General features: G+C 41.2%; 1 protein-coding gene across 6 annotated transcripts in view; it reads left to right on the top strand.

Annotated features, from left to right (window-relative positions):
* LOC147023007 (serine/threonine-protein kinase PAK 1-like) overlaps positions 1–13,720 on the top strand; it is a 93,700-nt gene that overhangs the window by 50,799 nt on the left and 29,181 nt on the right. For 5 of the 6 annotated variants that reach the window (XM_085888018.1, XM_085888017.1, XM_085888022.1 and 2 more), the window contains one exon: positions 8,529–8,597. In XM_085888018.1, coding sequence (XP_085744144.1) covers positions 8,531–8,597 — 67 coding nt within the window. In that variant the 5' untranslated portion in view covers positions 8,529–8,530. Of the gene's footprint in view, positions 1–8,370; positions 8,390–8,528; positions 8,598–13,720 lie in introns of those variants that run through there. The other variant, XM_085888019.1, reaches the window with a different exon arrangement.

Raw genomic sequence — 13,720 nt, forward strand, 5'->3', positions numbered from 1 at the left:
CAGTCTGATCTCGTCCGTCAACCTGTCCATCACCATTGCAAACAGGAAAGGGCTCAGAGTCGATCCTTGGTGCAATCCCACTTTAACCTTAAACCGGTCCGTCATTCCTACCGCACACCTCACCGCTGTCACACTGTCCTCATACATATCCTGCACGATCCTCACATACTTCTCCACCACTCCCGACTTCCTCATACAATGCCACAACTCCTCTCTTGGCACCCTATCATAAGCTTTCTCTAAATCCACAAACACACAATGTAACTCCTTCTGGCCTTCCCTATACTTCTCCATCAACTTTCTCAAAGCAAACATTGCATCAGTGGTGCTCTTTCCTGGCATAAACCCCTATTGCTGCTCACAGATCGTCACCTCTCCTCTCAACCGAGCTTCCACTACTCTTTCCCACAACTTCATGGTGTGGCTTAACAACTTTATCCCTCTGTAATTTCCACAGCTCTGCACATCACCCTTATTCTTAAAAATCGTAACCAGTACACTTAATCTCCACTCCTCTGGCATCCTCTCACTTTACAAGACTTTATTAAACAATCTGGTTAACAACCCCACTGCCATCTCTCCTAAGCACTTCCATGCCTCCACTGGTATACCATCTGGCCCAACCGCCTTTCCACTTTTCATCTTCTTCATAGCAGTCCTCACTTCATCCTTACTGATCCACCCCACTTCCTGATTCACGATCTCCACCTCTTCCAACCTTCTCTCTCTCTCATTTTCTTCATTCATCAGCTGGGTACCATCAGCTGAGCATTCTAAATGATCATTTTATCCCACTGCTGTTTGTGGGATTTTATCCCACTTTTTATCCCACTTTACTGACCACTTATGACAGCTTCTCTCTTTTTTTCTTTTTTTTCGTTTAAAAAAAAATTGAAAAATCAAACATTACAACAAAGTCCATAATGTGTACACATGCACTTCAGCCCAAAGGCCAAAGCACATAATTGATCACACACACTGCAGCTCACAGAGCCAGAGTGTATGTTCATATAATATCTTTTGGGGCCCACATGTGCCATCAGATGGAGTGGATCACTCAAGAGTTGAGCTGGCAAGCTGTACCATCCATCCATCTATTGGGACCGTACTCGATGCAGAGCATTGGTGCTGTTTAAGCAGTCTCCTTGGCTATTGGGCACAATCCTGGACAGGTCACCACTCCGACACAGGAAAACAGCAAGCTGGCACTCATTTTGCCAACCTCAGAAGGATGACAGGCAGAGTCAACCCCACCTGGTATTGATTCAACAGCCAAGTGGGGTTTGAACTCAGGATATTAGGATCTCTTAGGATCTCAATCCCAACACCAGGCATAAGCTGTACCATACAGCATACATATTTGTACAAAAATGACTTCAGGGTTAATGAGGGGTTGATTCTTAATTGGTTAACTCATAATGAATGTTGGCATAAGTGTTTTGTAACCCCAGTGAGCAATGACCAGGATGGGTGTAAAGGAAGCTCTTTGTTGCCCGAGCCCCTGTGTCTGTTTCTTTTCCCTCTGTAATTTAAAATATTTTGAATCGTTCCCCATTGTGATTTCTCACCTCCCCATGGGACCATGTCAAAATGACAGTTCAGTGTGTGGCAGCCCCATGCAACTGTGGCATAACGGCTGTTGCATTTATGCAAGCTCTGCACATTCCGTTGACATGGCGTCTTGACGTGAGCAACTTCGGAACTGCTATGCTGACATGACGGAACCACGTAAGTGACTTTTGACGATGGGAGCATTTGTGCGATCCTCATGGGGGTGAAGGGAAAACCTTGCAACAGGGGGCACAGGGCCGTGGTTATATAAGCGAGCTGAGAATCAACGCCCAGTGTGGCCCGAGTCGGTGAAGGAGAGGGGGTGGCAGCACCAGTAAAATTCACCTATAGATTAGTCAAGAGTGGTTTCCAGAGTGAGAGCTAGTGGCAGTGGCAAGGTTGTTGCCATGCTGAGTCCTGCATTCCAGGTCCTGAGCACATAATTTCCATGCTGAGTCCGACAACGCAGCATGTTGCCTCTGCCACTTCATTCCCTCTGCCACCGCAGATAGACGGAGGTTATGTATTTGCCCCTGTTTGTTTGTCTGTCAGTTTGTCTGTGAGCAGGATATCTCAAACAGTTATGTCGAGTCGGACGAAACTTGGTGAACAGGTTGGGTGTGACGAGGACAAATTGATTAGATTTTGGTGAAGATCCGGATCCAGATCCAGATACTATAATTTCTGAAGCTATTCTTCACTATTAATATAGATCTGACCAAAAACGATATATAGCACGGTATTTCAAAATGTTGTGGATGGATTATGACAAAACTTTGCGGATGAGTTGGGTCGGTGAAAACAGCAAGACAATGAGATTTTTGTTGAGGTCAGGATGCACGTCGGACTGATCAGTGGGATACAAAATGGAAGCCGTTCAGCCTGGCGCAGGTATGTGCTCTACCGGGTGCCGTTCCAGTTCAACCTGTTGTGTTTTAACTTTTAAGGCATTATCTTTGTGGATTTTTGAGTTGCGGAATTGCCCGACAGCATAACCAAATTCCCCGTTAAAACCGTACACACATGCCAAAACCTCCACACGCCTAATTTATTTGTGACAACATCGCACCTTAGACTAGAGGATCCAGGCAGCTGGGAAATAAGATTTTTTTTTACAGTAAGAAAACGTCCTTCCAGCTTAAGCTGCAGTCTGCAGTTTGTGGAGCCTGTGAGAAGAGAACTGCCCACTTGCAAACAAGCAGCGTCAACTGCCACAATATAGTCTGGAGGTGAACCACCAAAAATTTTTTAGCAACGGCAGTTTATCGCTCAGGAATCGATCCATCAAGTTTCTGGTTCACCAGCTTTATGAGATGAGATCACCATATTCAATACATGTATATATTTCTGAGGCTACCCAAAGACTCAATAGCTCACTGCACTGTCACCTTGGAAGTGATGAGGTCTTTGGGTTGAAGTCCTGGGTTAACAACAAGGAGATCCAACACAGGTGGAGGCCATTCAGCCCATCATGCCTGCGCGAACACCACACCAACCCCCAAGATCCAAAGAAAATGCCAAAAAAAGAATCTTTTTAGATTCTCGTGGAGGATCTCGAAGTCTTACTCACGTTGTTGTTCTTCATCTTCTTCTTGTGGACTTTTTTGTTTCACAGCCTCCAGTTTTCATCGAAACTTCCTGAAACTTGGCGTATATATGTAAAAATACGCTGCGCAGACAGTAACCATCTCCGATTTTGAAAATTCCTCCTTGAAAAAAAGTTATGACGTCAAAATATCTCCACTAATGGAAATCGCCTAAAAAATTATCTCCGAAACTAGGCAAGCTTTTTGAATTCTGTTTGCGGAAATCGAACAGGGCATTAGCAGAGATGAATTACCGCACATATGATGCATCCCTATGACGTCATATCATTTTTTATGACGTCATTCCTATTTTTTGACATTTTTTGTTTCACAACCCTGAGTTTTCATTGGATCTTCGTGAAACTTGCCATGTATATGCAGAAAGCCCACGCGCAGGCAATAACCATCTCCGATTTTGGAAATTCTTCCTAGAAAAAAAAGTTGACGTCATAATATAATATCACCGCAAATGGAAATCGCCAATACCATTATCTCCGAAACTTGACAAGCTGTTTGAATTTTGTTTGCGGGAATCAAGCCGGGCATTAGCACAGATAATATAATTTATCGCAAACCTGATACATCACAATGACGTCATATTCGTTTTTTTGACGTCATCATTAAGAGGACGAGGATCTTAGCTCATTTGAGCTTGGTTAATTAATGAAAGCAAAAAAAATTAGTATTTTTTTTGTATTTCATTTTGTTGTTGTTGTAATTATTTTTATTTTGTTTTATTTTTTATTTTATTTTCTTCCCCTCAGAAAGGGGGCATGGGCTTGGTTAAAACACATCAACCGCACAACCCCCCTTAACAAGACCACCACCAACAGCACTCCATACACAATCACCCATCAATACTCAAACTACCTAAATTCAGACCACCAGTTTGAGTCAGACTTTTTTCACACTAGCCCCATGCAGGAATTTATTCCTGTTTATTACATTTCTATATGAGGTTTATCTCTAATACACCTTCACCTACACCCAGAGATGGTAACTCGAGTCACACACATCTTGAGACTTCAGCTTGGAGACTTGACAATCAATGAATAAACATCGAATCGAAATAAATATGTGTGTTTGTGACTAATTTTCATTCAATGTCTGGTAGGACGTAATTATGTTTATAAATAGATTGCGCCAAGCTCGGAAAAGGTATTAGTTATACAGTGTCCAAAGTGCCGCTGAGCATTCTGAAGGTGATCTTATTTAGTTATAAATATTTTGAAGGTGTATTGAATAAAAAGAGTGCTGTATGTGAAACGCGCGGTATAAAAATTTCAGATGGCCCATCCACATTAAATTTCATTGGTCACCTAAAAACCCACCCGCATGAGTAAGTTTTCATTTCCATGAAACGTTCTAACACGTTTGGTTTCTGACTTTCTAACGTTTGCACTGCACCGACCCTGACTAACACAGTCTGTGCTTACACATAACCATTCAAGTATTTGAGGCTTACGCGCTGTGTTGTATTCCTGCATAAACGCACATATTCCAATACAGTTACACCGAACCAAGGTCTAAACGACATTCACCCACATTTTTTTTTTGTCAACACCTCAGCAGTTACTCACTTAATTTTTTTTTCCAAAGGATCGTTAATCAACTTCAAAATCATAGGCAATAACCTTTTAATTCCATATTATAAATGGTGGGTCCATAGCTAGATTCGACCACGAGACACGACAGTTTGATAAATCATCAGTTTATTGAAGTGCCCTCGGGTCCATTATTGCTCAGGGGCCTATTGGAGGCTAGAAGAGTCCATTTATTTATATAATCCTGGCCACCTGGGTTTAATTGATTAGGTGAGAGCCGATTGGTTATTCCCTCCATTTCCAGGTGAGATATGTGGGTGGGTCTTTCTTTATTATTTATATATTGACTGCTTTCAACATTTGCATTTGGTACATGCTTGGGTGCTCATTGGTATGCATTTCTGTCTGCGCTGTTACTTGAAGATTCTCCAATAAGTGATGAAACTGGTCCGGCAACTGAGGGGGTGTGTGTAGTATTGGGATTCTCATGTGTGTACTATTTGTGAACGTCTTTATAGCTAAGGAAGAACTCTGGGAAGGGTTTGAAACAGCAATGCACTTACCTTGCGTAGGCCTTCTTGGTTGCTTTATGAAGCTTCTTCAGCTGGAAGAGCATGGGAGGTGTCGATTTATTTTTATATCATATATATATATATATATATATATATATATATATATATATATATATATATATATATATATATATATATCAAGCTGAGTTCATGTCTGTGGGTCTATCTGTCTGTCTGTCTGTCTTGTCTGTGGGTCACAAGCACCGCCCATTCCTACAGGCTATGCCCTCCAGCAGTCCAGAAATTGCCACCATCTTTTTCTCTCCGCATAGCTCAGATTGTTTTAAAGGCCTTATGTACATTTGAAGATTGAACAACGCATCTTCTATCACTAAATGAAGATACTGTTTTGAGGAAAAAAAAATGGAATATTTTGATTACAACTCAAATGAGGTAATGCATGTTTTGTCTAAAAAAACACTGCCCAATGAAGGTACGTTAATTCTCATATTATGCAGTGATATTTCATTAAAAAAAAAAACTTTGTGGGATGTCAAACGGAGTTACTTTCTGTCTGCGAGACAGTGACGTGTCGCTTATAACTCAATGTTTGCTTACCAGAACTTGCAATGACTGTTTCAAGCAAAACAAGAAAAAGAAAAATCAGAGATTGCAGACCCTTGTCAGGACTTCCTTTGAGTGGTGTATTTTGTGTGGCGTTTGTGTGCTGGTGTGTTACATAATTAGACCTGCCACTTTATAGCTGCTGGCGGTGATGCCCGGGTACCAAGACGTCCAGCTTTGATCGGACACCTGACCCTGACCCGTGACGTTTTAAAAATCATTATTCATTATTCAATTGAATTCAGAATGGGATTAAAATAAGTTCAATTCAAATCAAATGGAAGACCAAAGAGCTGCAGTCCTGCATTGGGAGGAATCAGAAGGAACCCAAACAAGCAAAAAGCAAAGATGAAGTCATCGGGAAGAACCTGGATAGGATTCGAATTTTAGGTGCTACTCCTCTACCCTCAAACCCATCGAGACACAACCAAGTGAGCCTTATTTAAAAAAAAATTTAAACAAAAAAACAAAAACAACCCATATCAAAAAAATGTAAAAATTCTGGCTGCCAGACCATGCATCCAATCAGGTTGAAATTTAAAACATGCATTCCCCATCTCGACTGTGAAGTTTGTGAAGTTTCATAAGATCATAACTGTGAAGTTTCACGTTGATTGATTCAGCGGTTCCAGAGAAAACATTATTTAATATTTTTCTTTAATCCAATATTGCTGCCCTGATATTCAAATCCTGTTCAAATTTCAAGTCTGTAATTCAAAGTTTTGTGCTGAGGTCTCTCTTCAGGATCGTTACTGAGTACAGGACAGCTTCCAACTGTAGTTCGTTTGTAGTGATATACCCAGGGATGACTTTTTTTGGCATTCTTCAGCTTCTCTCTCTTTCTCTGTCTCTGTCTCTGTCTCTCTCTCTCATTCCCTCTTTCTGCCCCCACCCCCTTTATTGTCCCTGTCAGCAAAGCGACGGGTTGTATTTGCTCGTAATTAATTTTTAAGAATTTCCTTTTGGTGGTGTCTTGTATGAATGCTGTTGAGATGTCCAGTGGTGTGTTCAGTTACCCAGCAGATAGCTAGCGCTTGCCTAGTCAGCCGTTCCTCATCAATGGTTTCTGATGGAGTGCCTGCTTGAGTACTTAAGCCACTTGGCAAGCGCTCGACAAGAAACTTGGTAACTGAACACACCCCAGATTCATGACATGGCAATGATGATAAACATCTGTATATCGTATCGATGAATTTCAGCCATATCTATGAATTTGTCCCTCAAGGGGTGGGGTGGAAGGAGGCAGGGGAAGGGGTGGGGTGGAAAGAGGAACCCGACATTGCCCGGCAAATGCTGGTTACCCCAATAGACGATTGTGCCTGATGAAGCGGCTGCGAAGCTGGCGAAACGTTGCCTGAGACCGGGTCTGCTCTCGCCTTTTTTGCTCAAATAGCGGAGTCGATCTAGTTTTTACTTTTCTTTGGAAGTGCCTTATTCTTCTTTAAAAATGTGCAATCCCAACTTCCACAGTGTTATATACATATATATACTCACTGTTGGCCTGAACATGGAGGTGATATAATATACCTGTGTAAAGCAATCTTTTTTCAATAACAGGCGCACGTGAAACACTATAATAATTAAATTTTGTGTTGTTGACAACAAATCAAATCATGATTTTCAACCTAAACATATGATTTTCCCAAAACATATTACTCAATTTATCCTGGGGGAGTTGGGGAACCACAAAGTGTGTATTAGCACAATACCTGATCAAGGCCAATTTATCTGATTTTAATTTATTTTTTTCAATTTATTTATTTCTTTTTTCATCCCAACATAGCCCTTGACCTTCCTCTGGATGAAAGAGTATACCATGCAATGTTTGGTTGCATTGTTTCCTGCAGAGGCCGAATGCATAAATGAACAAACCTATCCACAAACAAACTTCCTTCTTTTTATATCGAGATGTATAATCACCCATTGTTACAAAGCTGCAGATGTGCACCTCTGCCACAAGGCCAAAGTGCTGTATGCAGTGAAACAAAGCTTGTCAAGCTAGTTTAACCATGTACTACACCTCACAACCTCTTAAGATTAACTGAAATCATTTGGAAAGGTGAAAATAACTCGATCGACCGTTGTTTTTAAAATATTTTTTTGCATCACATGAAAAATTCACTTGTAAGCAGAAATTTCAACTTCCTCAATCACTGGCTGTAGACGCAGCCTTGCGTGCTTTTCTGGGTCTATAACAGGCAGTGAAATGTGCACACTAGACTATGCTTTGACTGTAAAAACCCTAATGGTCACTAGTTTGTGCTCTTCAAGTCGCTAAACTCAAAATTGAGAAGTTTGCCTTGAAACGAGACATTAAATATTTGCATAGTGTATTCTTAATGAACAAATCAAACGATAAAAAACATACACTTTGCATGGGGTTTCAGCCACATTGTGGCTATCTTTGGGCATTATACAGGGTAGCCCGAAAATTATTTTACCCTGATAAATTTCTCGCACTTCCCTCCGTTCCTTCCCCTCTGCCCTCGCCCCCTCGCCCGCTATGGTATGCGGAAACACTGACTCAGAAGAATGATGGAGCACATGCAGATACAATGACAAATTAATTATTGTAAGTACTGTACAATAAAACCTGGATATTAAAAGAGTAAAAGAACAATGCTTCACTGGGAAGCGGTAAAGTGACTTTCAGGCCACCCTGTATATGTATGTATGCTGACGTCATCTCTCAATGTTCAATCTCTCAACAGCTATGGCGACGGCCGAGGACAAGTCGCGATTCCATTCCAAAGTAATTTCAACATTATTTCCAAACAAACGTGAGTAAAGTTGCACGAATACAGTATTTTTCTGGGTTTCTTTTGGTTGTACACTTGGCATTCCCTGAAGGCGCGAACACTTTGGCCCCATTGATGGAGTAACACCTTAAAGGAAGGGGCATGGAAAATGTTTGTATGGCAGTAGAAATCCATTTCAGGGCATTCTGCTTAAACTCTCTCATCACTTTTTAACTTCATGCCACCCAGACGTTCCTTTAATGGCTCAAAGTGATGGAAGGTGCACGACTGTAGCATATGGCTAACTTATTCACATCCCATCTCCCTTCTAAGCAAATGAAAGTGCTATCAGAAATCCTGGCATTTCTCTTTTTTTTTTTTAATTTCAAGTGTGAATGCATGATTACTTCCACCTTCCAACAAATAGATTCAGTCATAATATTCAAATGGAATATCTCGCACAATGGTGCAGCAATTGCCCGGAATCAATTCCACGTGGGTCATGTTGGCAGGAGTCAAACAAACTACATACGTATGTTCATCATCCATCACTGATTCACATCCATTTTAAAAACATTTGCACTACCCAAACACGCTTCTGCATTAATTAGAGATGTATCGCTGAAATGTAGAAGTAAATTTCAGCTGGTTACCTCGGTCACTGAAGGTGTACGGAGGTTGTTTTCACCTCTGTTTGTCTTTTTGTCTGTCTGCTTGCCAGGGAACTGGATATCTCAAAAAGTTATGGACGGATTTTGATGAAACTTGGTGGACAGGTTAGGTGTGTGACAATGACGAATCAATTAGATTTTGGTGAAGATGTGGTTCGGGATCTGGATACGAGATGTTTTAAAGTGACTCTACACCAATGAAATTGGGCCAAAAACGACATACCGTAAGACCCCGACATTTGCAGGGGATACGTTCCTGGAAAATCCCGCGAATATCAAATCTGCGAATGTCGGGGCATTGTTTCATTGGGAAAAAGGGGGACAGGTTTTTATTTTATTTTTATTTATTTTGTTTCACTTCAGGACTGGTCTTTTATATCCACTGGCACTGATATTAATTCAGCTTGGGAATTCTTCCACAGAAACCTGCTCTCTCTCTCTCTCTCTCTCTCTCTCTCTCTCTCTCTCTCTCTCTCTCTCTCTCTCTCTCTCTCGTTCTCTCTCTCTCTCTCTCTCTCGTTCTCTCTCTCTCTCTCTCTCTCTCTCTCTCTCTTCTGCACAAATTCATGCCAAGTCTTCTTAAATTATCTTACCCACCCTCCCGCTCTTGGTTCTCTGAATCCTGTGGTGAGGCTGTTGCTTTGAAACAACTTGCAATCTCCTCCTGGAAGCAAATCCGACCGAATACAACCTCAAACCATTCTACAAAGCCTGCAACAAGTGTATGTCTACTTTCAGGAGAGCCAAAAAACAACATCAGAAAACCCTAACAGCACTTGTCAAGCCAGCCGCTCATTATCACTGGTTTCAAATAGAGTGCTTGCTTGAGTGCTTAAGCCATCTGGCGAGCACTTTACAAGAAACTTGATAACTGAACACAACCCTGTTGTTGTTTCCTGAAAATATCTGCTGTTCTTCCTTCGCTCCAATCGGTTCTTCTGACCACGTGCTTTTCAAAGTGGACATCTCTCTGGCTATTATCAGAGAACCACTTCAGCGCCATCGAGTCTGGCATTTCACTCAAGCCGACTGGCAGGGTCTCCAAGCAGCCATCAAACTTCTCCCTCCATCCCCTCCCTCACCTCAAATGGCTGCACTGCTGATACCGCACGTGAAAAGGCTGAATGCCTAAACTCGGTATTTGCATCGAAATCTTGTGACCAAAACCCATCGCTTTCTGTGCCCACCTTACCCAGTTGCACACAACTGTCCCTTGACTCTATGTCCTTTTCTTCTGACAAGGTGGAGAGCTTGCTGTCAAACCTCAACTCAGATTCTGCAACCGGTCCAGACGGCATCAGCCCACGTGTCCTAAAAACCTGCTCCTCTGCTCTTGCTCACCCTCTCTCTGTTCTATTCACCCTCTCATTTGCTCAAGGTCATCTGCCATCTGCTTGGAAATCAGCAAATATTACTGCCCTGCACAAAAAGGTGCAAAAACAGATCCCTGCAACTACAGACCAATCGGCCTTCTCCCGAGACCAATCACCAATATCCCTAGACATATCACTTGCTTTTGACATGGTCTGGCACCCTACCCTGCTCACCAAACTCTCTTCCTATGGTATCCAAGGCCATCTCCACTCACGGCTCACAAACTTCCTCTCCTGTCACAGCCAACATGTAGCCCTAAATGCATTCTCTCATCTCTTCCTGTCCAGGCTGGAGTTCCTCAAAGCAGCGTTCTGGGCCCTGTTCTTTTCATCAATGATCTCTCCGACTCTCTGGAAAATCCTCTTTATCTCTTTGCTGATGAGTCCACCCTCTGCCATACCATATGTTATCCTTCAGACCAGCAAGAAGCAGCTATTTCGCTCTCTGCAGTTCTGGGTAAAATCACAAACTGGTCCAACGCGTGGAACATGTCTTTCAATGCGGACAAATCTCACACTTTCACTATGTCTCTCCGAAAGGACCGTTTGCACCCCCCCCCCCCCAATCTACTTTCTCAACAATCGCCTGGAAGAAGTCCTTTCTTTAAAGCTTCTGGGTCTCACTATCTGCCATGATCTTTCCTGGGAAAGCCACATTTCCAACGTCGCCTCCAAAGCCAGTCGCCGAAGAGAATCCTCCATCGTGCAAAGTCCTTCCTCGGCCCATCTGAGCTCCTGACCACATACAAAGCTTTCATCCGCAGCCTGATGGAGTACTACTCTCCCATCTTGGCTGGTGCTCCTGCCTCTCACCTTTCTCGGGTTCATGCTGTGGAAACCAAGGCATTTCGGATCATTGGTATCTTCCATGATGAGGCTGAGTCTTTGGGCCTCACTATCACAACACAGGCAGGTCGGTGGTATTTCTGTCTGCTACCGTCTCCTCTCTGGTTTTGCCTCACACCCCCCCCCCCCCGCTCTGTCTGCGATTTGTCCCCACCAGATTTCCGCAGGCGCCCAAGGTCCGCCAACAACCCCCTTCTGGTAAAACCACCAAAATCATGAATCACTGCTCACCTTCACTCTTTCATTCCTCTTTTTTTCCTGCCTTTGGAATAAACTCCTTCACTCTGTTCAATCCCATGCTTCCATCCATCCTTCTAACATTGGAAGGAATGCATCCTTCCAACAAATCCCTCAACTTAGACATCTTCAGAAATGAAATCTGTGCGACAGAACCTTGGGTCATTCCGTGTCATTTCAGCCGGGAGTTGCAGTGACCCCCTCAGATTTTCCTGAAAAAATTCTCAAAGCTACCTTAACATATATGTGGAAGGTTTGCCAAGTTATAGCTCAAAATTCCAAGTAGTGTCCGAGATATGGCCCTACAAACACCTGCGGGGTGTTTCAATTCTGGCAGTCGCGAGTTGCACATTTGTATCTGAAGCATTTTTGGAGGGCTCTAAATTCCAGAGTTTTACAAACAGAGTTTTAAAAATTCACACAAATGGTGCCTATTCGTGAGGCTTTCAGAATCTGACATAAAAAATGTTCTACTTAAAATACTTTCTAAGATAAGTACTCTCAAATGTAGTGATTTGTAACATGCAGTCAAAAAAAATTGAGTTTTCAAATTGCTGCCAACAGTCAGTTTATTCATCATGAAGAATTTTTTTGCCTGATTTACATAATCTCTTGACTGGATCATTTACACAAGAAAACTGAAACCTTTTGGAGCAAAATCTTGGGTGCTATCGTGGGAGACTGCTCCAGACTCAACGACACTGAAATTTACCCCGGTTTTACCCCGTGTTCACCATGTTGACAGTTACACAGCTCTTTAAAATTTTTGTCACTTAAAGACACATACATAGGCAAACTGTGGTAGAAAATTCAAGAGTTGTTCTCAATCCCTTCTATATTTAAAAAGGCCCACTATTTAAAAAAAAACATGTTCGATGAAGGATGTAGAATAAAAGCAATATAATAGGTGTGTTTTTGAAGTGGAAGCCATGCCAAACATTCATAAGTTCGCACCACAATGATCAAATTGTTGTGTTTTTTGGTCAGAACAAGTTTGTGGTTACTTTAATTTGGCTCACATTTTTTTTAAAGGATATTTTAGTTTAAGGCTGGCGCCAATCTCAACTACAAATTAAGACACATAATGTGATCATAATAATCACCATTGTATTAATTTGCATATCTAATTGTTTATATACTTAGTGTACATTGTACGAAAGTCTACATCCATTTGTAAATGTAGGTACAATATCTGATTCAACTTTTTTTTTTCATAATTTCATATCAAATTGTTTGGACAAATGTACTTGGATCGATTGTACAAAGTGAACAGTGATTAGTTTTATAATTGCCAGGATATAATAAAATGTAACAATGAGCATTGGCAGTTACTTCAGGGCTGTGTATTTGGTTAAAGCCTAAATAAGATAGAGTTGTGCTTCATGCCTAACTTTGGAAATGATTTTGGTACACTTCTTTAAGCTTTACTAAACAGATTTATATATTGTTCGATTCCACTTAAGTCATACTTATATACAATATCTTTATTTTTTCTATATGTTTGTACTTGTCATAAATGACTGTGAAATGTTTGATTTTCACAGCTACATATACATTCTGATATACAATGATGAAAAAGCTCAATGTTCTATACAAATGTATAACCTTGAAAATATGCACTTATTCCCATGTCACTTTCCATATGAAAATAAAGTATATGTCACTTTTTAAGATATTGTTTAATATTTATTACTTCTATATCATACAAAATGCACCATTGTATATTGTGCCTTTTTCATGATTGAAATAAGTGTTGGCATCTCATTTTTAATTGGAAAAATACATTTTTGAGCCAAAGTAAATTAACCACAAAGTTATTCTGACCAGGAAACACTACTGCATGCTCATTGTGGTGTCAGCTTAGGAATTATTGACATGGCTTCCACTTCAAAAGCACACCTATTGCTTTTATTCTACATCTTTCATCGAACATGTTTTTTTAAAATAATGAGCCTTTATAAAAAATCGTTTTAAAATAGAAGGGATTGAGAACAACTCTTGAATTTTCCACCACAATTTGCCTATATATGTGTCTTTA

This window comes from Eptatretus burgeri, chromosome 7 (assembly GCF_056783735.1).
Source record: "Eptatretus burgeri isolate ZD-2024b chromosome 7, Ebu_testis_v1, whole genome shotgun sequence".
Lineage (NCBI taxonomy): Eukaryota > Metazoa > Chordata > Myxini > Myxiniformes > Myxinidae > Eptatretus > Eptatretus burgeri.